The 23,026-nt window shown below is 46.6% G+C and overlaps 3 protein-coding genes across 6 annotated transcripts in view; 1 reads left to right on the plus strand and 2 right to left on the minus strand.

The window, feature by feature from the left end:
- MBD6 (methyl-CpG binding domain protein 6) overlaps window positions 1-4,692 on the minus strand; it is a 28,887-nt gene extending 24,195 nt beyond the window's left edge. Inside the window, exon 1 of the mRNA XM_055003890.1 lies at window positions 4,453-4,692. The gene's annotated coding sequence lies outside the window, so the exon portion shown is untranslated. The remainder of the gene's footprint in view (window positions 1-4,452) is intronic.
- Window positions 4,693-11,618: 6,926 nt separating this feature from the next.
- DDIT3 (DNA damage inducible transcript 3) lies at window positions 11,619-22,601 on the plus strand. 3 transcript variants are annotated; one of them, XM_055003204.1, is made up of 4 exons: window positions 11,619-11,732; window positions 14,367-14,415; window positions 18,287-18,445; window positions 21,716-22,601. In XM_055003204.1, the coding sequence occupies exons 3-4, from the start codon at window positions 18,305-18,307 to the stop codon at window positions 22,142-22,144; spliced, it is 570 nt and encodes a 189-aa protein (XP_054859179.1). In that variant the 5' UTR covers window positions 11,619-11,732; window positions 14,367-14,415; window positions 18,287-18,304; the 3' UTR covers window positions 22,145-22,601. The 3 variants fall into 3 exon arrangements, with proteins under 3 accessions (XP_054859179.1, XP_054859178.1, XP_054859177.1); XM_055003203.1 differs by lacking the exons at window positions 11,619-11,732; window positions 14,367-14,415 and having other exon boundaries at window positions 16,699-18,445; window positions 21,719-22,601; XM_055003202.1 differs by lacking the exons at window positions 11,619-11,732; window positions 14,367-14,415 and having other exon boundaries at window positions 16,701-18,445.
- Window positions 22,572-23,026, minus strand: part of MARS1 (methionyl-tRNA synthetase 1) — a 29,329-nt gene continuing 28,874 nt past the window's right edge. For both annotated transcript variants that reach the window (XM_055003205.1, XM_055003206.1), the window contains one exon: window positions 22,572-22,916. In XM_055003205.1, coding sequence (XP_054859180.1) covers window positions 22,773-22,916 — 144 coding nt within the window. In that variant the 3' untranslated portion in view covers window positions 22,572-22,772. The remainder of the gene's footprint in view (window positions 22,917-23,026) is intronic.

The raw sequence follows: 23,026 nt of genomic DNA on the forward strand, positions 1-23,026 counted from the left end.
ACCTGCCCATTTCCACCCATAAAGCTTGAGTGCTGTAGCAGAGTGGTTAAGTGGTTGGGTTGTGAATCAGCACTCTGCTGGTTCGAATCTGACTCCTGCCATGAGCTCAGGAGGTGGCCTTGGGTAAACCACTCCTCTCAGCCCCAGCTCGCCAGCTGTATTGTGGAGATAATAATATTGACTTTGAAGGGAATATGGGTGTGGCATAGGCAGCATCAAGAGCTGCTATTAGCAGAGTGGTTAAGTGGTTGGGCTGTGAATCAGCATTCTGCTGGTTCGAATCCGATTCCTGCCATGAGTTCAGTAAGTGGCCTTGGATCAGCCACTCCTCTCAGCCCCAGCTGGATTGTGGGGATAATAACACTAACCTGTTTACCACTCTGGGTGAAGCACTAATCTGTCTAGAAGAGTGGTAGATAAGCAGAGTTGTTGTTGGTATTATTTATGTTTTTCCTCCAGGCCTGTGGGTAACCCTAGCCACACAGTATCTTTATTTCTGGGGGGTGATTTAGCCCATATTTCTGGTCTGGTATAAAAGTCCACAATGGAATAAGCTTCGGAGGAGACACTACCTAAAATTACGATTGCCAACTTGCAAAAAAAACCCCAATAAGCACCCTAAATCAAAACCCTGGCTTGATCTCATCCTGCGCCTCTAACAGCCGTTCGATCTGCAGAAAAAAGGCAGATCAAGTTTTTCACAGAAACAAGTTTACTCATTACCGTTTATTTACAATATCTTTCTCCACCTCTTTCAAATCATGCTTGGGACCATTAACACAACAAAAGATTAAAAAACAGTAAAATGCAAGTTTCACAATAAAAATCAGTCGTTAAAAAACAATTCATGAGAAGTTCCACAGTGAAACTTCTCAGCAACTAAACCACCTCAATGATAAAAAAAACAGTAATAAATTCGATGGTTGTTGTGGGTTTTCCGGGCTGTATTGCCGTGGTCTTGGTCCAAGACCACGGCAATACAGCCCGGAAAACCCACAACAACCATCGTTCTCCGGGCGTGAAAGCAATACAATAATAAAATCAGTTGCATATAATAATTCACAGGGGTGAGTAGGCAGCCAAACATCAGAGCAGGGTGGCATTGCCAAAATACTAAGAGGATGAAAATATTTATCTAAAAAAGCTTAGGTGCAATTTTTGGGGGCCTGGCACCTAAAAGCCAATAAAGTAGGTCTTAGAGGTTTTTCAAGAGGGATGAAAGGATTCTACAGTCCAGACTAGGTTGCCAACTGTCTGGAGACAGTCCTGTCCCTTTAATAGAAACTTAATGGAATGTTATTGACCTTCATGCCAGGAAAAGCTTGAGCAGCCCATTTCCCCACATTAAGCCCCTCTAAAAGAGACAGGTCATTTTGCTCCAGGCCTGTTGGCAACGCTAGCCACCACTAAGAGTATCGTTTGCCTGGCTTCTCTACTTCCATAGGTGAGGAAATGGCAAGCAGGGAATGCTAAGAGGATTGTAGTTGGCAGGCAGGAGAGGATTAGAGTTGCCAAAGCATGTCTGGAGAAGAAATGTCCTGCCCCTTTAAGAGAGGATTAATGTGTGGAAATGGGTGGCTGAAGCTTTTCATGGCATGGAAGTAAAAACAAAACAAAACATCATCTAGTACATAACATCCCAGTAAGCCTCTATTAAAGGGCCAAGACTCTTTTCTTCAGCCCTGCTGGCAACCTCAGACTGGCTCTCTCACCTGATAATATCTGCTGATGAAAGCTGCCGTTGCTGTTAAAGGCACAGGAGCGGAGACAGTGAAAAAAGTTGGCAGTCCTAATGATCAGGGTTACACAGGAAGATTGGCCTTCAAAAGGAGCGCTCAGAATGGAGAGATCAGGAACTATGAGCAACTAGAAGGGAGTGCAAGCTTTATAAAGAAGTGCGCACCAGTTGCTAGCCAGCACTAAAAGGGTGTGCAAGCTTTATAAAGAAGTGCGCACCAGTTGCTAGCCAGCAAAAAAAAGTTTTGCTAGCCCCTCAGCCTGCATAAACCTATATGTAGCCATTTACGGGACCTTATTTTTATAACAATTACAACCTTCACTGGCCTGGAAATGATTCTTATTTGCCATAAATGGGCAGGGAAGCAGCTATATACATGCTTGAACAGTGAGCTGGGAGATCATTGCACACTGGTGAGCATAAGTCTCCCAGCACATTGTCCAAGCTGTGCACGGGTCAGATGCCACCTTGCTACAATAGCAAAAACTTGACGGCGCCTGGCAATTTCATTAAAGTTGCCATCTGACCAGATAAGAAAGGGCGTGGAGAGAAGGCCTGGCTTTCCGCAGTGCTGTGTGACCTGATATGCAGAAATCGGCAGCTGAAGCCTTTCACAATACAGAGAGAGAGATAAAGCATGACCACCTGTAATGCCTGTACATTACGCTGCTGTTAAAGGCATGGGAGCAGAAGCTGGTTTTGGAACATGGCAACCTGAACCTGCACACAGTTACAGCTGGCCTGGAAGGGGTTAACAGAGCTGCTAAGCTGCCAAAGCAAGGGTTGGCTCCTCCCTCCACCCACTCTCATTGGTGGAGCCAGACGTAGGTGGGGCTAAGGCACTATAAAGACACACCCAACACAGTAGGTTGTTGGCTGCAAGAAATGCTATGCTCAACCTAGGTTTAGGAAGGATGCCTATTGTAATAAAGCCCTTTCTTGCCACACAGTAGGTGCGTAACCTTCGACTCCTAAGAACCTAACAAATGTATTTTGTATTTGTATCTCAAAAATGCAGAAGGAAAAGAAAATATGCTCCTTTTGTAATTATGATAGTGTCCACCGAGACGGATTTGAGACGGTAAGTGCTGTGTGGAGTGAGCCACGGCCCTGTCCCCAAAGAATTTATCCTTGAGATCTCTGAGAGTAGCCGAGCACACCCCAAAGATTTCACTGGAATAAAACCTCTCAAGCGCGAAGTAGAGTGAAACAGAATCTACAACTCTTTGACAAGTAGAAGTTGTGTAAGGACCGTTGCATAGACTCACAAGTAGAAAAAGAGGGAGATGGTGGGAAACCAGTTATGGAGTTGAGACACCCTGGGCAGGTCAATAACACTCAGGTATGTATGTTCCTAATATGGTATTTTCAATTATGGCGGGGGGAGAGGGTGAGACTCCTTCTGTGTTCTGTGACCACACGTGGGACTTTAAATACAAGGTCAGCTTTGCCGGTGATGTTCTGTGCTGGAAATTCTGCTTTTATTTTTTTCCCAGAAATCTATCAACGGCGAAGGGTCAAGATTCACCCGAAATCATTACTCTTAGATCTCTACAACTAAGGAGAATCAGACCCCACCCCTTGTTCATGCTACTGTAGGCAGCAGGCCATTTATCCAGGTAACCCCAGGTAAATGGGAGAAATTCTGCAGGATAAACAAGCGACTACAAACCTGTATTATGCAGTGGTATGTTACCAGCTGGACCTGTGCAAACCACGGTTCTCCTTCAGATTCAACCCACTGACATCCAGGAATCCCATCTGGGTATGCTACAGATCCTGGAAGCCCTGGGTTTTCCTTGTTTAGTAAGCAATTTTCCAGGAAGCAAATGGGGCAAAAATGCTTCCCAAATGTGGGCACCGGTCCATGCGTTTCACTCTCGCCAGGACTCACCTAGTGATTGCCATAAAGTCTCTTGCCTTACTTCAGCCTGGATTAATCAGGGAGCTGCAGTAAAGGTCCCTGTGTGGCCTTAATACCTCCGAATCCCATTTCTGCTCAGAACACTGACGGCAGGGCTAGGGACTGGGATTGAATGTGCCCCCCCCAAAAGTCTGAAACTTTTCAACACAAGCATGAGAAATCCACAAGGATGTGCTGACACATTAACCCCATCAAAAGGGGCTGTGCGGGGGGGGGGGATTATAAACCCGACTTGTCACTTTCCAATAGAATTCACCACCTGCTCTCTGGTTGTCAGAAAGGTCTCTGGGATAGGAGACAATCACTGTTTAGGGCAACACCTACTGCCCTCTATTTGGGCTCTGGAGCCCTGCAGCGTTTGCCCAACTTCTCCCCCGCCTGTATTTTGGGGTGTGCGATCTGCTCTTCCCCCCTCCCAAGCAAAGAGGAGGCAATCACGCTCCAGCCCCCCCTTAGCAGTTCATGCTTCTGAAGGGCGTTGGGGGGGAGGTCCTGGGCAAACCCAAGCAATGTTTTATTCCGAGCTTCCTCTCCCCCCCCCCCCTCTTAGTGCAAGAAGTACCTGAGAGGTGGCCGCCAAACAGACTTCTCCCCCCGCCCCTCTTTTTGAAACCGAACGCTTCCCCCCCCCTCCCCCGCTCCATAACTCCGGCAGAAGTTTGAACTGTCAGAAAAGCTGTCGGGGCAGCTCGGCTGGCCTCTTGGCACCGGCGATCCCCGCGCTCCGTTGCCAAATGCACCGCCCGGTCCGGCTTGGGAGAGTGCCCCGGGGCCCCCTCCTGGCACTTACCTTGGTTCATGGTGCCCCCTCCCCGGCAGCAGCTGCAGGCTCCGCTCTGTCCTGCCGCCCCTCCCTGGGGGGGCCCGGGGTGGTGCCCCCTGCCGCGCGCGCCTGGGGCGGGAGGGGGGGGCCAGGGTGCAGGAGATCCTTGGTGCTCTCCACCCCCACCCCCCCAGTGCCTGTCTCACTCCACTCCCTCCCCCCCTGGACTCAGTGCCAGGAAGAGGAGGGGGTAGAGCGAGGGAGCTTCCTCCCTGGCATGCGCACTGGGGGCCGGGGTGAGGGTGGAGGTTGGGAGCGGGGAGGGAGACGGAGCGAGAGCAGCCCTGGGAATTCCGTTCCCGGCCTCCTCCGCTGCGCGCCCAGGGCGCAGGAACTGCGCTTTTGCGCACGGGGCTCGCAGGAAAACCCGGGCCGGGCCCTCCGGGTGACTGCAAAGTCCCGGCGCGGACAGCTTGGAGGAGGCGTGCGGGAATCTTTTTTTTTTTTTTTTGCAGAGCTAGACGGCCTGCTTTGCCTTACCCCGCGCTCCTTTCGCTCCTAAACAAACTGGCCTCCCTAGTTCTTCCCCTCTCCTCTAGTCACGCAGCCAAAAAGACCAGTAAGTGGGTACTAGATCAAATCAAGCCTGAATTCTCTCTAGAAACTAAAATGACAAAACTAAGACTCAAAATCGAAGAGAGTCCAGTAGCACCTTTAAGACTTACTGTAGCATAAGCTTTTGAGAATCACAGTTCTCTTCGTCAGATGCATGGGGGACATGTATCCCTCCACTAAACTAAGACTATCATACTTCGGTCACATCATGAGAAGACAAGATTCTCTGGCAAAGTCAATCATGCTAGGAAAAGTGGAAGGCAGCAGGAAAAGAGGAAGACCTACAACGAGATGGCTTGACTCAATCAAAAAAGCCATGTCCCCCAGTTTGCAGGATCTGAGCAAGTCTGTTAATGATAGGAAGTTCTGGAGGTCTTTCATTCATAGGGTCACCATAGGTTGGATATGACTTGACGGCACATAACACACACCCAAATGACAGACTCTCTTCTCCAGCTACGGGTGGAAGGGAGGGGAGAGGTTGTTTCTCAGATTCACTGATAATATATCCAGAGGAGTTAGCCATGTTAGTCTGTGGTTGCAAAATAGTAAAGAGTCCAGTAGCACCTTTAAGATGAACCAACTTTTTTGTGGTATACACTTGCGAGAACCACAGATCTCTTTGTCAGATGCATCTGATGAAGAGAGCTGCGGTTCTCGAAAGCTTATGCTACAATAAAGTTGGTTAGTCTTAAAGGTACTACTTGGACTTTTTACTGATCACAAAGTAAAACAGTGGCACCATAAAATGTATTCCCGCATGAGCTTTTGTGAGTCAGAGCTTGCTTCATCATCAAGATCTGCTGAAGATGAAATCAGTGCCTCTGATGAACTGAGCTCTGACTTAGGAAATCTTATACTGGAATACCTTTTTATTGTATTTTGCTGCTATGGCATGACAGGGCTACCCGTTTGGTACTTACAACATGGATTAGGTAGGGATAGAAACATAGTAATAACTGCACTTATATACTGCTCTTCTAAACAGATCGGTGGCCCATTCAGAGCAGTGAACAAAGTCGGTGGCGTTATCCTCACAAAACCGCCAGGGCTGAGGAGTGGCTTTGGGCTCATGGCAGTAGTGGGATTCAAACCAGCAGAATGCTGGTTCACAGCCCAACCACTTAACCATCATACTACAGCAGTTTGCTAGGGCTTGTGCAATTCATGTGACACTGTGGGAGAGGTCAACAGGTAACCTGCTCAAAGTATTCCTGGAGAGCCAGGAAATCCCAAAGCTTTCTCCACCCCAGTGAAAAGGGGTGCCGAGAGCTTTGAATGAAAATAAACAGGAGGCTTGTCCCACCTTAAACACCAATATGGAATGCTGGAGAAGAGGGCTGCACCCAAAACAGAGCAAGAGACACCCCAAAGGTACTGTGAAAAAAAGCACAGTCTTATTCCCTTATACCGCCTCGATATGTTTCGCCTACATTTCTTCAAGATCTGTATAATAGTGTTAAGCAGTACCTATAGTAAATTATATTTTTTACCACCACCATTTTTTGTCCTTTTCTCCACCTTAAAGACTTAACAATATGTTAAAACTTTCACGGACTGGTTTGTATTGTCCTTGAAAGTTTATTCTGAAATAACATTGTTTTTTAGAATTAAGAGCCAAAGCAGAGCACTGTTAACGTCAATGGGCCTTTCGTTTCTGCTTATAACTTTTCCATCAGGCTATCCCTTGCTGGAATGCTGTATTAAATGCAACTTTTAGCAAGGTGGTTCTTATTGAGTAATATAAATTACTAGATCGCACTAAAGGCATTTGGTGTATTCTGTGGCAGTGTAGTCCATAAACATGTCATATTATGTGAAGGAGTAGTAGAATTTACTTTTTTAAACTAATCGAGCTTTTGGGAAAGACTGACAAGTCCCTCATAAGTCTGTTTGGCCTAAGTAAAAGCTTATCATGATAGGGTGATGCTCGCTTGATTACGTTGCTGCGTACTACCAGTCTTGGGTATTAAACATAAAGGTTATTAAGTTTTTAAAGAGATCTGTGTGGATGGAAGAAATCTCAGGCGCTGACAGGATACGAACAGTACAACACAGAGATGCTAGGGTTAGAGGCAGGTGGTCAGAGAACAGGGACATCGAGTTGTGCGAACACAAGCATTACAGCAAGTGGTAAACAGGTGCAGATGAATGCAGGAGACATAAGTGACATCTGCTTTCCTATTTCCTGGTTCAGCAAGAAATCACTTAACTGAATAAACACAAAGCTCAAGTGACTCACATTCCACGAGTCCAATTCCCTGTTCACCCACAAACTCCCACTATGACTGCGTCTCTCACCAGATCCATGAGAATTTATTCGGCTAACTCAAGAGGTCCCCATGCTGAGATGAAAAGCATCTCCTCATTTCAGTTTTACAATGCTCGTTTGAGGGGGCAGGTCTGCCGTGGAACACGACAATAAACAGGACTCTGCCTGAGCAGGTTTGTACTGTGTCCCAACAGGCCAAAGGTGTCTCAAATCAATGTTGGAAATATGAACAATAGGAAGTATCCTTTTATCATCTTTGGTAGACTTGCAATAAAGCGAAAAAAAATTGGTTGCCAGTGCATATGTTAATGCAGAGAATCTTAAAGGTTAACAGTTTAAACCAGAGTCCTATCTGCTGGGAATTATGGGCAACAAATTGGAAAAAGAGTATGGTATTTTAATTTTATATACGGTAACAGCGGCATGGGTCATATATGCTCAAAAACGGAAGTGCAAGGATCTACCTTCATTGGAAGATTGGACTGGAAAGCTGATGGACTTAGCTGAGATGGCCAAACTTACAGCATTAATCAGAGACAAAACACTTTCTGTATTCATGGCAAATTGGAACCCTTTATGGATTATCTGCAAGAGAGGAAGAAAAATGAATTAATGATTTGTAGTTTTATTTTTAAGAATAAGGTACTGAGATATTAAGAAGATGAGACACAGAAAAAAGATACTAATAAGACCGCAAGCTGATTGATAATAAAGGAGGAAGCGTTGTAGGTGAAAACCTGTAATGGATCAATAATATGCCTATTACGTTTCTTTAGTGTTTTTACCTTGTGTAGACTGATATGTAGGCCATTCTTGGCTCGTTGTAGTTGTCTGTTATGTTTTATATATTGTCGAAGGCTTTCATGGCCAGAGAACGATCTCTGAGAGATCTCTGTCTTTTGGTGCTACACCTCTGAAGATGCCAGTCACAGCTGCTGGCGAAACGTCAGGAACTACAATGCCAAGATCACAGCTATACAGCCCAGAAAATCCACAACAACCATGTTATGTTTTACTTTCTCTCTTTTGCCCTATCTTTTAACTTTTACACAATAAAGAGAAAAAAGAAAAGAAAGACAGAGGCTGGTGAATGTCACTTTCTGCCATAAGACTTACAGTGAAATACTAAGCAGAGTTGCTCCAGTCTAAGCCCATTGATTTCAATGGGCTTAGACTGGAGTGACTCTGCTTAAGATTTCACTGTTAATCATACCCCCCAATGGAGAGAGCATTGGGGCTGAGGAACCAGGTGGAGAACATTTCATATGCAAAATGATTTCCTAATCTCTCACAGGGCACTGCGATTCTCATTTTATGAATGACTGGGACTCAGCAACACGTTAATTCCTGTCTGAATATCACATTAATACGTATTTTAATCTTATGTTTAACTTTCCTTGCCCTGTGTGAGTTCTGGGGACTACTGGCATTTGGGGGGGAGGGGGGGAACATATCCAGAGTTCCTCAATGAAATGATCTGTAATCTTGAACAAGGTTCTCTTAAATCCCTTGCTTGCCTTTTTCTTATTGACCTCTGCTATCCAGAGTTGGAGAGTGTACTCTCACTTTTACACAGGGCCACTACGAGGTCACGTAGGTCCACCTATTAGCACATGAACTGAGACGTCCACAAACGAATTGTTCCCCCTTGAATGCTCCTCCAAGAATCTTTTATAAAAAGATTCCACAGTGCAATGGACTGGACGACTTCCCACCAGCTGGAGATACTATATGGGACCTTTTAGAACTGCTTGTGATATTTATTGAATGATATTTATGGCATGTGATTTATTGAGATGTAATTATTGATAACTCCTTATGGATTGAGGATTGTATTATCCAGATGATATTAGAACCGTCTCTATGGTATTTACTAAAAACCATGGGGCAGCTCGGCAAGGCAATTTAGGTAACTATGGCTTACTATGGTGTGAACACAGCATTACCACTGTGGATGTATACATTTCTCCTCGCTTTAAATGTTGTGCCAGGATCAGTTTAGAGAATTCTTCACACCACATTCGCTCATATGGGGTTGGAATGTTTGCTAAATGTTCCTAGTTTATCTTTTATCAGATCATCACACACAATAGCTTTTTAAAATTAATGTGTTTTAGTAGGGTGCAATTCTAAACACACCACTTGAACGCAAATCTTATTAAAATTCGCGGGACTTACTGATTTAATGCGGTTAGGAGGCTTTTAAGTTCTACATGTTGTTTTATTTACCTTGCCTGGAGTGAGGATCTCCTTCCTTGTCCCTTCTCCTGCCCCAGAGACATTTTGTTTTCTATTTATTAGACATGCGGCATTTACAGGGCAATCTCAAGCAGGGTTACAGCCGCCTTAAGACCACTGAGTGGGCTTAGAAGGGGGCAACTCTGTTTAGGATTGTACTGTTATTGATTTGACTAATGGGCTAATTTTTTTTAGATTGTATAAAGAGAGGTTTCCAATTAATCAAGCCACATTAAAAAAGAACCTGTTGCATTTAAAAACAAAGTTAAATCCATGCAGACAAATGCCTTTAAAAAAATGCATTCCTGTACAGGGAAGGAAGCCTCTTCCATGATGGTGCTTGGTGTGAGTTGTTTTGTCTTTTAAAAGCCTCCGCTTTTATTTATATGAAATTTTATGCAGATTAGTGAACAAAGTGACAAAAATGTCTTTAGACCAGTTATGGCCTTCATCCTTTTATCATTCTGCAGAATGTGTAAAAAGGGCATTTTATCAAGGGAAGGAAGAGAGTTGTAGTTAATTTCTATGTGAAACCTTTTTATTGCATACTTCACCATCTGTATCATACACTTTTAATGGATTGTTTTTAATTTTGTCGCCTGCTTTGAGTGAGAAAGTGGGGGAGGGGGGGCTATACATGAAATAAGTATTCTTCTAGAGTTTCAAGTGGGTAGCCATGTTGGTCGGTTGCACGAATAGTGCGTACAGGTCTCTCAGGTGCTATGTTTGTGTGAAAACTTGTGTTTTATTGTAGTATTCGCTCTGCATGCGTACCACACGGTTTTATTGTTTTTGTAATCTGTTATCTTAAATACGTGCTCCTATGAGCCACCTGTGCTTCATGTGGTCCAATGTCAGCCCTAGAATTGCTTATGTTGTTTCAGCATTTCTTCCACTCTGTATTGGATTCTTACTAATGCTATGTCTTTGTAAACTTGTGTTTATTTACCCTATGGCATTGTTTATGGCTTTCTGCAAACGATACAAAGCCGAATTATTCAAAAAGGCTTTTTTTCTCAGCTAGGAGGATGGTATTGTAGGAAAGGGGCCCCAGATGTTTTGCTGATGAGTTAGGAACCATAGACTTCATCATTATGTTGCCTTACATATTATCTGTTGCTTTAACTATGTACTCCTATATACTACCTGTGCTTCATGTTGTATAATGTCAGCCCTAGAATGGATTATGTTCTGTTTCAGCAGTTCTTCAACCCCATATTGGAGCCTTGCTAATGCTACGTCTTTGTAAATTTGCATTCATTTACCCTAGGACATTGTTTATGGAAATGTCCTTGACCCTGTATGGAAATGCCTGCCCTTGTCCTTGCCACTGATTGTACTAATCTCACACTGTGTAACCCGCCTTGGGTAGCAGTGAGAAAGGCGGAATATAAATGACATAAGCAAATTGACTGTACCAATCTCACACTGTAATCTGCCATGAATCTCAGTGAGAAAGGCGGCCTAGAACTAACACAATTTATAACTCCTGTGAGTGAGAAAGAGGGACTATACACGAAATAATTATTTTCCTAGAGGCAGGCGCTTCCTTTTGAAGGAGAAGGGGGAAGCCCGGTCCTTTCCCGGGGCTCCCCTTGGCGTCCCCCGAGGGAGGCCTGGCTCTTTAATGGGCGGCGTGGGCGTGGCGCCCTCCCGGCTCTTGGAAGGCCTTTCAAAGTCCGCCGAGGACACTGGCGGGGGCGGCTGCGCAGGGCCGAGGCCTGCGCGCAGGCCTCAACAGCCGCCGGGCCTCCGTCGTCAAGGGTGTTGCCAAGGCATTGCATCACCCTCCCCGCATGACTCACCCGCCGACAGCCTCGTGACCCCGGAGGGAGGGGCCGTTTCGGGAGGAGCCACTTCCGGGGGCGACGCGGCGGCCTGCTCCACCATCACCGCCGAGCCGCTGCGTCAGGGGGCGGGGCCAGAAGGGCGGAGGGCGGCGCCGATTGGACGGCTGTCCTCCAATGGCAGGGCCCGGCGGCGCTGATTGGGCGGGGATGGCGCAAGGGTTGCGTCATGCGCGGCCCCGTCGTAGAGACTATCCCCGGCTGAGGAGGCGGCGGGTGGCAGTTGGGAGCCGGCAGCAGCCCTGTGGAGAAGGAGGATGAGCCGCGAGAGGAGGATGAGCCGCAGCCAGCAACTGGGGGAGAAGACCGCGGGCGAGAAGGGGCCTCGCAGGAAGGTGCGAGGGGAGAGGCGGGCGCTCGGACGCCTGGGTTCCTGCTCAGTTAGGGAAAAGGGGAAGTTTTCCCCCTCCTAGTTAATATGAATGGGAAGAGAGCTCGGACGCCTGGCTTCCTTTATAGTAGATGAAAATGGGAGTCTCGGACGCCTGGGTCCCTCTTCAGTGAATTAAAACGGGGGGCTCGGACGCCTGGGTTCTTTTGCACTTAATGAAAACGGGGGACTCGGACGCCTGAGTTCCTTTGCTGTTAATAAAAATGAGGGTGGGGGCTCGGACTCCTGGGTTCTTTTACACTTAATGAAAACGGGGGACTCGGACGCCTGGGCTCCTCTGCAGTTAATTGAAATGTGGAAGATTCCTTTTAGTTAATCAGAATTGGGGGGGGCCCTTGGACTCCTGGGTTCCTTTGCAGTTTATGAAAATAGGGGGCTCGGACGCCTGTGTTCCTTTGCAGTGAATGAAAATGAGGGACTCGGATGCCTGGGTTCCTTTACAGTTATTTTTAATTGAAATGTAGAAATGTTCCTGTAGTTAATAAGAATGGAGGGAGAAGGGTTGGCTAGGTTTTTTTTGGGGGGGAGGGGTAAGCTAGTGGGGTTTAGCTAGGGTGCCTGGACGTCTGTTTGACGTCCTTTCCCCTCTGCAGTTCCATCCTTTTGTGGAATACGGAAATACCACTTTATTTCTGTAGCAAGCAGGGAGGGATTCTATGGGTTTGCTGTTGCTACTTTTAGACAGAATTAAATCTCACCGAGGTTAATAGGAAGTTTGCTTTAATAAGCAACACAGGGGTTTGCAAACTTTGCATCCATAACATCCTGCAGGTTTGAAGGCTCTTAGGATCCCTTTTACCAGAGTCTCCCCAAGAAATGCCCAAATGGAGCTATATGGTTTGTGTTCCTGTCTGTGCTGCTTTTTCTTTCCTCACCATGAAGTCTGCAGTCTGTACAAATACAGTGAGATAAATAATTTGGCTACCCAACTGTTAAAAAAAAATGGAGTAAATTGTTGGGTGTCAGAGGACTTCTAGTACTTACGATATTCACGATACAGGAAGGGGATATCTGTTTAAAAGTATTATTAATTAATCTGCTGAGATAGATCAATAGCAGCAATAGAAATAATGCAGTGAGGGTGTTTCTTAAAGTGTAACGGTAGCCCCAATAGAAGAGCGTTCCTGGTTTTGTTGGCAAGTAGTTAGGAATATTGTGTTTCTGAGTTGATGAGAGGTTCTCTCTTAATGCATAACGGCCGCTGTCTGTGATGGCCAGTGCTAGCTTCGCTTCCTGCACACAAAACTTGTTTGGTCTTGTTTTGTGCAGTGGAAAGATTGAAAATGTGGGTAATTTGCCTGCTATCAAGCTGTGTACTTCCCTGTTGCTATCTTGCTGGTTCCTAGCAAGGGCCACTCAGAGAGTCGGTGTGCTGTAGTGATCAGAGTAAGATCTAGGCGATCCAGGTTAGAATCTCCACTCTGTTATGGAAGCTGGCTGGGTGACCTTGGGGCAGTTACACACGCGGGGCCTCATCTACCAGGTCTCCTGCTGGGGCATTTTGTTGGCTTGGGGTGGCTGTTCTGTGGCTCCTTGGGGAGCCTTTCTTCCCTCCCCCCCCCCCCCCACATAGCTGCATAACAGTTCCTGGATCCCTAACTCTGCTGGTTTGTTGCATCACTCGGGGCTGATGAAAACCTATGGTGTGTCCCCTGCGTCTGCTGCATTCCTGTGGGGTTCACCCTGATGCTGCTGCTTTGCTTGTCAACTTAGGGCAGTGCTGGGGTTGAGTGATTTTTCCGAGGGACTGTGCACAAGTGTTTTGGGGGCGGGAATTGAACTCACGCTGAGAAGCCAGGGCAACTAGCCCTTTTTGTTAGGAAATCCTTCAAACGGTTTGGCCTCAGATCCTTCAAAAGGCTCTTATCAATTCAGGGTTTGGGCTTCAGAAGGATGGGCTTCAGCTGCAGCTCAGGCAAGGTCTTGAGCTTGTGACAGAAAGGTCACTGGATGATCCTGATCCATTTGCAGTCTCTCAGCCTGACCTACCTACCCTGCAAGAACGGTGTCAGAATTCAAGGAGTGTAGCTGTACGTGTGGTGCATGCACTGAGGTCCCTGAAGGACAGGTGACCTATCCAATGCTCGTTCCTTCTATAAACCTCAGATGAATGAAAATCATAGGCCCCTTATGGGAGGCTTGGGAACAGTGCCTCATAGCATTCACTGCAGCCCAAAGTGAGCATGTCCCGAAGACGAGGCCCTATGCAAGCAAATACCTTGTTCTAGGAGCCTTGATTACAGATCTTTAAACATGCTGCCTTTTAGAAAGGATCTATAACCAAGGCTTCTTAGAGAGGAGCTGTTACGAAGCTTTTCATTTCGGAACTGACTTTGCCAAAGCCTGAAAAAAGGAGAAGGGATACCTTTTCTGACTAGGTGAATGTAGCAGAATTCCCTTCTGAGTGTCAGCGGCTGAAAACTGAAGGGAACTGGGCAGACCAATTTGTAGGGGAAGGGGGATGGATATTCCACAGCCCTGTTTTAGCTTCTCTTCCTGTGGGGCGGGTAGCGAGGCAGGTGAGATCCTTGTTCAGTACAGATTAAAATCGTTGCTGTCTTTTCTCTCTTCCCTGCAGTTTCGAATGAAAACACGTGGCCTAATACACCATCACACTTGAAAGCAAGGTAAGAATTGGAGTGGGGGGCTGTAGAAGCTTGGGTTATAATTGCACAGATTTATCAGATCTGGGTTGCGCTTTGGTGCCCATCCAGAGGAAAGGCCCCTTAAGCTGTTGTTCTGACTATTCAGTAAACATGCCCAGGAAGTGTGGTTTGACATCAGCTGTGGTGACAAACAGCTGCTGTTGTTGAGCTAAGCAGAAGGGTGTATTTTGGGATATCTTGGTATGACTTTATTGAACATGCTGTTGGGGTTGGGCAGAGACCCATTCCAGTATAACTTTAGGATTGTTTAGTGTTGGCTGGCCTGCAGAGGTGTCAGTGTGAGTTTGACTTCCTGCCCTCCTTCCATAACTAAAAACATTTAATTGGAAATTGTGGTTTAAAATGTGGAAGCTTTCAAACCATAGCAAGCTGCTGTTTTTATTGGGAAAATGCAAGGTCTTTGATATTGGTGCTTTCAAGGGAATCTTTTCCGTAGCTGCATGTCTGCGGTGGAGCCTCAGCACATTGCAAAGGGTTGCAGAGTATGATCTTGGGCACGCATTCAGTCCTTGCATGGCAGTGGCCAGGCCTGCTTAGCCTCGTTGCTCCGCGGCTTGAGATGAGTTCATGACCTAATACACAGCTGACATTCGATAGCTCCTTGTTGACGGAGAAGTTAGGACAGGCAAGCTCTTTCCTTAGAGGGTTCTTTGCCATTTTTGATCTCATTGCAAGAACCCCTGATAATTTTCCGAGGTTCATGAGTTCCTTGGAACACTGTTTGAAAGCTACTACTGTGACACAAGCAAGCGTAGTGTCTGCTTTTGTACGTCCAGGTATTGTCATCGATCGCTCCCACAAGGTTTAATCAATTACAATTTGTTCAGCTCTGCCTCGAGAGAGGGCTCGGAACTCAAGAGTTCAGGCAAGTGTTTTGCCAACTTGTTTCTAAGCTGCCTGAACTAGGGCCGTGAATTCAATACTAGAATCAGACAGGTTTAAAAAAAAGGGGGGGGTGGGGGGAGGTGGGTTTGGTATACGGCAGGGAAATGCATGAGAAAGTCAGCTTTCTCCCAACTCTGCCCCTGTCAATGGGAGGGCCTGTGGCTCAGTGGTATAGCATCTGCTTCGCATGCAGAAGGTCCCAGGTTCAATCCCCAGCATTTCCAGTTAAAGAGATCAAGTGGTAGGTGACATGAAAGACTTCCATCTAAAACCTTGGAGGGCTGCTGTCAATCTGCATAGACAGTGCTGATCTTGATGGACCAAAGGTCTGATCCATTATCAGGTTGCTTCTTGTGCCCTACGATCATGGAAGAATCTACGTGCAGATTGTGAGAACAGTGACAGCTTTAATTGTCAAGCTATTTTAATCAAGGTATTTGGACCTGCGTTGGCAGGGGACATCTGAACAAGCTTTTCAGGGCTAGTGTTACGATGGTACCGGATCCAGCGACCAACTAACTGAAGCAGGCAAAATGGCAACAGGATTCATGCAGTGAGAGCCTTTCCAGCTAGATGCACAGGTCCACTGAAGCTGTAACAGCAGCTCCTCCATAGTAACGTTCAGTGGGATTCATAGCACTCATCCCAGCGTCATGTTTAGAAGGCTGTTGTGGGATAGGTACTGCAAGACCAGCAACTGTTCGGCAGAGGTTGGGCTGGCAAACTATTCTGTAATGAGAGCTACTTCTGAGTACTGAAATATATCCAGAACTATTCCTCCCCCCTCCCCCCCAAGCATTTTGCCAAGTTTTGTGCTATCCTAGAAACAGATTAGGAAGAACATCAGAAATGAAACTGTCAGCTAAGCAGTGCAGAGAAAAATCCTGTGAAATAAAAGCTTTAAATCGCCCCCTCCCCAACAACCTGGAGTAGATCTTTTCCTTGATCTTCTAGGATGTGCTCAAGTTACTCCGTAGTGGCCAGCAAGCTACCAGCAGCTCTTAAGCTACCTTTTGAAAGCCCCTGGTCTAGACTGTTGCCATTTGTGTTTTGTCCTTCATTTTCTGTGTCCATTGTATGTTTACAATCACCATGTACAGAACAAGGGGTGGAGAAACGTGCCAGTTCAAGTGGCAGAGCGGGGAGCTTACCGATGGGTAAACTGGAGGAGTTAGCCGTGTTAGCCTGTAGTTGCAAAATAGTAAAGAGTCCAGTAGCACCTGTAAGACCAACTGAGTTTATTGTAGCATAAGCTTTCGAGAACCACAGCTCTCTTTGTCAGATGCATGTGACAAAGAGAGCTGTGGTGCTCGAAAGCTTATGCTACAATAAAGTTGGTTAGTCTTGAAAGACCTACTGGACTTTTTACTATGGGTAAACTGACTCAAATGTGCTGGTTTGACTTTGGAAGCTTGCAAGTGGAGGGATGTTCCTTGCAACACACTCTCTGGGGGCAAGGTTGTCCTTTGAAATATCACTGACTTCCCTGAGAGACAAAACTCTTGAATCAAAACCTTTTGGGGGGTCCCAGGCCCTGATGAGGTACAGACTGTTTGCCGTGGTATGCTCTGGAACCCGCCCCGGGACTGGGAAAATATGTGACGATCGTAGCCTGACTGGTCAGCAGGCATGTGTCGCAATGTGGGTTCCTGGGTGGCTTTTGCTTCCTCTGGAGTTATCTGCCCTTGGTTGTAGAGAGCCTTTTGCGACACCGAGGCAGGGCCTTCAGCGAGTAAATGATAAGCTCTCTGCTCCAGGCATGTCCCAGCTTGCCTCAAGGCCACAGAAAAGGGAGAGGCCCGCGATCACAGGAATGCCTGCCTGGCACTCCCTGCCTGTCTTATGACTATGACTCACCTCTTATTTCTAACCGGAGGCCCTTCCAAAGGGGAGAGTCCTCAAGCTAATCGCTAGCAGGCCTTGACCGAAGCCTGGATTGCCTTCATTGGCTCTGCTCTGCAGTGATATCTTGTCCTCTAAGAGGGCATAGATTTGCCAGCTGTGCAGAAGAATCCCGTCGTCCTGCTGTTTTATTTTAAATTTTTAAAAACCCTTCTCCTTTCTGGGAAAGGTCAAAATCGAAGATGGCGTATTTAGGCAGCATATTGCATGTGCCCTTTGAGTTCCTACTGTGTTCACAGGGAATTCCCTAGTGTAGATACGTATAGGATTGGTAACCTTGCGTGCTTGAGCTTTAATGGGTACATGTGTGCCAGTCTCTCCCCCCCCTCCCCCACCCTTGCATCATTAGGTACAGGCTTTGCTTTGAAATAAACAAGTGCTCGAGGATCCCAGGAGTTGTTTGCCTGGACAGCAGGTGAAATTTCATTATCGTATGACATTTCCTAAGGAACTGCACAAAATTATTTCAAAGTGTGATGCTTGATAGCAGTGTTGATCTCTGTATCTGCCTGCTTTCCCCTGCTCAGCCCCAATTAGAGCCCCCGAACTGTGTCCGCACATCCACCTTGGCGTACCCTCTCTGCGAGTTTCATTTGAGAGAGAGGGGCCAGCTGAAAATGTTGAGTTGGAGCTGGATGAGATTTTCCGCTAATGGAGGATGGGGGCGATTTCTGTTGATTCTGATCTCCAGTTCACCCCTCAGGCTGTTCCCAGGGGGGGTCCCACAGCAGCAGCGTTTTGTGGAGATGGGTGAGCTGTGGGGTGACAGGAAGGTCTGTTCCATTTGTGCCTTCCGCTATCAGGAATGGATCCAGTCCATCATTTTGCTGAGATGTTCACTTTGATACGTAGCCCCCCGCCCCACCATACAACTTTTGTCTGTCTTGCTCCTAGAATAAAGAGATTTATATTTTTACCATGTTGGTAGCGGTAACTCTGTCACATGCATTTCTTTTTATTAGTAAGATTATTTGATTGTCAGTTCAAAAAATAAATGCTGTTTAAAATGTTTCCTGACGCGCATGCTTTTCTCTCCGCGATACAGCCTGGCTGTACGTTAACCATGATGGCAGAATCGCTGCCCTTCTCTACGGAGACCCCAGTGCCCAGCTGGGAGCTGGAGGCCTGGTACGAAGACTTGCAGGAAGTGCTTTCGTCCGATGTCACCATCAGGGCAGGCCCCCCTGTAGGGGGAGAACAGCAGGTGAGTAAAACATGGAGGTGGGAGTGAGCACAGGCGCCATGATTTTGTAGAGAGGTTGCACTCGTAACGTTGAGTAACTTGCCCCCGAGTTGTTTCTCCCCCTGTATTCTTTGAATTTCCATGAAGAGCTCTTACAATGTCATACGTTTCATATATGAAGGCTGCTCTGGCTTGCCATAGTTTGTTCATTGTTGTCTTCTGTGCTGTCCCACATGGGAACTGCGCATGCGCAGGCCAGCCGCGGCTTGCACATGCTCAGTTCCCATGTGGAACTGCAGTGAAGAACAACCGTTACAGGTAGGCGCAACCCTGTTTTCGTCGTCGTGTCTTCTGTGCGGTCGCACATGTGAACTGCGCATGTGCAGTTCCCATGTGTGCCTGAACAAAAGAACACTCTTATGAATAACAGTTACAGGAAGGTGTGACCCTGTTTTGTTTGACCTCCAACTAACATTTCAACTCCCAACAAACTTCTGGTATTTTCCCCTTAGCATGCACTGTTGTAACTAATCACACAAACCTTCCTTTAGTTAGTTCAAATCCTAGTGCATACAGAGAGATTTAATTTTTTTATTGTGCATATTCTTCCACTCAGTTTCAGCTGTCTTCTTTTTTAAAGAGGGGGGGGGTTTACTCCGCCAGCCAAAAATCCAAATCCTTCAGCCTTGAGGGAGTTCTAATTTTCCCCTCTGAAAATGACCATTTGAATTAATGAAACACATCATAATAGTACGAAGCATATAACTGACTCAGTATGGCGCCAACACACAAGCAAGCATAGGTAGAATGACTGGGTTTCCCAGTGAAACCGGGGAAAGGACACCAAAGCAAGTCTTGTACCTCCTAGAGAAAGAAAACTCCATACTCTGTTTTTTTTAAAAAATAATGCAGCCGTCGTAGTGTTTTGTTCTGGAAAAGGAATGCTATGGAATCAGTCCAACCCCTTCATTGTGCCCTTCTTTAATAAGACATTCAGTGGCACCTTTCATAACCTACTACACACAGGACCGAGCTAGAATTAAGTCGTTGTATTGTCGAAGGCTTTCACGGCTGGAGAACGATGGTTGTTGTGGGTTTTCCGGGCTGTATTGCTGTGGTCTTGGCATTGTAGTTCCTGACGTTTCGCCAGCAGCTGTGGCTGGCATCTTCAGAGGTGTAGCACCAAAAGACAGAGATCTCTCAGTGTCACAGTGTGGAGAAGATGTTGGCAGGTAATTTATATCTACTCAGGAAGGTGGGTTTGGGCTGAGTCATCCTGTAAGAGTTTCCTGAGTAGATATAAATTACCTGCCAACATCTACTCCACACGGTGACACTGAGAGATCTGTCTTTTGGTGCTACACCTCTGAAGATGCCAGCCACAGCTGCTGGCGAAACGTCAGGAACTACAATGCCAAGACCACGGCAATACAGCCCGGAAAACCCACAACAACCATCACTAGAATTAAGTCCTTAAGCCTAGCTGTTCACTGTTGGAAGGATGTTAAATAGGAAAAAGTTAACTACCCTTTGAATCTGAGCAGGAAAGGGCTGTCCGGTTACCACTGAAAAGCCTGAGTTGCAAATAGGAGGAACATTTTCTGCTTGCATATCTGCTTGATAGGCATATCGACTTCTGAAGAGACTGGCCACCCATTCTTTCTTCCATGGGGAAGGGGTGGGAGTGATAGTGAACGAGGCATGTTTCCAAGCGATTTCAGAGAGTGGGATGTGCTTTTGTGTAATACTCAATTTGACACCATGCGCAGATCTTCTGAAGCAGTATAATGGAGCCCAGTCAGAGTCTAAGAGGGTTTCAAGTGGTGGAATCAGATGAACGCTAAAGAGACTGTCTGTCTTTAAATTGGAGATAGGTGGATTAAACCCCAGTGGTTGTCGAACATGTACTTTATTCTCCCTCATCCCAGGCACAAATCTGTGCTTCGAAGTGAATGGGGAACAGTACAAACCTATGTGATCACTAACTAAAAGGAAACCGCTATTTAAAACCACATTTTCTTGCTATTGGTGCTTGCCTAAATATTAAAATAATAATAATAATTAAATGCATGAAAAAGCGAAACACCACGCTAAGAGCAACCAGTGGCCCTCACGAATTCTGGAAATTCCAGCCGCGAGAATGATAAAGGAAACTTAACTGCTGCTATTCTACGGCCTGGCCAAGGTAAACCTGACCCATTTAAATCAGTGAGAGGGCAGAATCCACATATCCCGGTGTGGATTCTGGTATTACCTAGAATTCTGGTACCTTAGAATGCTGCAGATTTTTTTTTTAAGCCTTTGGCTCCAATGATGGCAAAGAAATGTAGGAATAAGTATTATTGGGCTTAAATGCTTATTGAAGAGGGGGGGGGCATTTAATGCATAATGTGGCTGTGTCCCACAGTGCATGGTGGCTTCCAAATCTCTGCGCCCATGTTCTGTTCCTCATCCCACGCCCCTTGGCCTTTCTCTCACTTCCAAGTGCTGTGACGTTAGAAAAGCTACGTTCTAGGAAGAGCACAAAAATGATAGCAAGACCACTCTCTGCGCATCCATCTCCAATCCAGCCTTAGGTGCCAACAGCTGTTAGCGTTTGTGAAACTCTTACTTGGGACCATACGGACTGTGCACATGAGAGGTTGCCTTCCCACACCGCCCAGTGTGGCTTAAAACATTAACACTTAGCAGCTTTTCCTCATGCTTTCAAGAATAGTACATTGGTGTTTTCAGCTAAGGGTAAGAAGCTGATTTTTGGAGCCTTAATGTTCTAGGCCACCACATCTGCACCCCACCTTTCCTTCGAAGGAATTGAAGGTGGAAAATGTGAGGCTATTCCCATTTTATCATAACCAGTTGAGGACGAGCAGATTCTTGCAGCTGTGTCGTGTTCGGGATTCAGCCCGCCTCCACTGCTCGGGATTTGCTCCGAAGATGTCCTGTCAGAGTTCAGCCCTTGGAGCAAAACCCTGAGCATGGAGGAGGAATGGTTCTCCAAGCCTAGAAATGAGTCAAGATACATGTAAAATAATAATAATCAGGCTTTCTCAAAGTACTTTGGAAGGGGATTTTGTCCAGTGATTGGTCCTGGGGACCCCGTTTTGATGGTGAAATTTGATCTGATCATTCCCCCTGGCAGGAGTTAGTCCAAGGTCACCCCATGCGCTTCATAGCTGAGCGTGGATTTGGATCTTAATGCTTTATCCATTTCACCCTATTGTTTCTTAGAAAGGGGGGAAGAGAGAGCCAATATGCAGCATATCTATTTACCTTGCTCCATTTTCCTTACAGAAGGAGTTTGATGGGCCTGACAGTTCGGCCCTGCTGTGGAGCTTAGAGGCCTCAAATCCCTTGGAGGCCAGCAGCGGCGAGGCAGCTGGAAACTGCGAGCTGGATCTCGATCTTACAGCCGAACTTCTGGAACTGCTAGGCGAGGAGCCAGCTGGCGCTGCCGAGTCCGACTGCAGCCACAGCTCCCCGGCCCAGACCGGCACGGACGATGAAGAGGGAGTGTCTTCCAGCCGCAAGAGGAAGTGGAGTGGACAGCCTCAGGGCAGCAAGAGGCAACGAGGCAGAGAAAGGGAGCAGGAGAACGAGCGCCGCGTGGCAGAGCTGACTGCCCATAACCAGCGTCTCCAGCAGGAAATAGAGCGGCTGAGCACAGAGGTGGAGGCGACCAGAGCCGCACTCATCCAGAGGATGGTGAACCTAAAGACTTAATGGAGGTGTGCGGCACTCTATGCCAGTACTAAAACTGGCGCCTCTTTGCCCACTGAGAATGGACAAAACAAGGTTAAGATTTTGCCATTGGCAAAGCCGGGCATATGTGAACTTGACTCAGCAGGCTGAGGCTGGACCTTATCTACACAGTATCACCTTCCTTTGGACTTTAATGGATTGTTTTTTTCCTTTGGCTAGTGGGCCTGCTTCACAGAACTGAACCACAGGGTGACTGTGAAGACCACTTGAGTTGAATGAACAATGCTGGTGCCGACACTCCCAGTTTTGGTGTTTCAGGCCTGTTGGCTCCGGGTGGGCAACTAGTTCAACTGGATCACTTTATTAACTAGCTGCCACTTGCCAAGGGGTGGGGGGAACAACTTGCATATAAATCTGCATACAATAATAACTTTCGTACTAACACCTGTATTCTTAAACAATAAAATATTTATTTCTCACCAAATAAACTTTAAAGGGTGGTGAAGCGGCCTATCCCACATATTACAAAATAGGAGAAGGAGACACATCAAAAACAGCGTGGTGGTGTTGATGAACTCCCGATGGAGCACTTCTTAAATACAGGGCAAAAAGGGCCTAAATATCTTGGAGCAAGATGCTACGCACCAACTCATTTTTTCACTTTTCCCTTTGGGGCAGGATTCTTTCCTTCAGCTAAGCAGAGCTGCTTCTGCAGTTCCGTTAACTTGGAGGCTGCAGCCTCAGTCTGTTTCTTCTCTGCTTTTTGGGCTTTCAGCTCCTTCACGTGGTTACCCTAGACCAAAAGGAAACGAGAGGGGTTAGTATTTCAGCCGTTAGGGACAAATTCACAAACCTTCAAAGTGAAAAAGCTGCAAGGGGGTAGTAGACACTTCTAGGATATGC

This window comes from Eublepharis macularius, chromosome 19 (genome assembly GCF_028583425.1).
Source record: "Eublepharis macularius isolate TG4126 chromosome 19, MPM_Emac_v1.0, whole genome shotgun sequence".
NCBI lineage: Eukaryota > Metazoa > Chordata > Lepidosauria > Squamata > Eublepharidae > Eublepharis > Eublepharis macularius.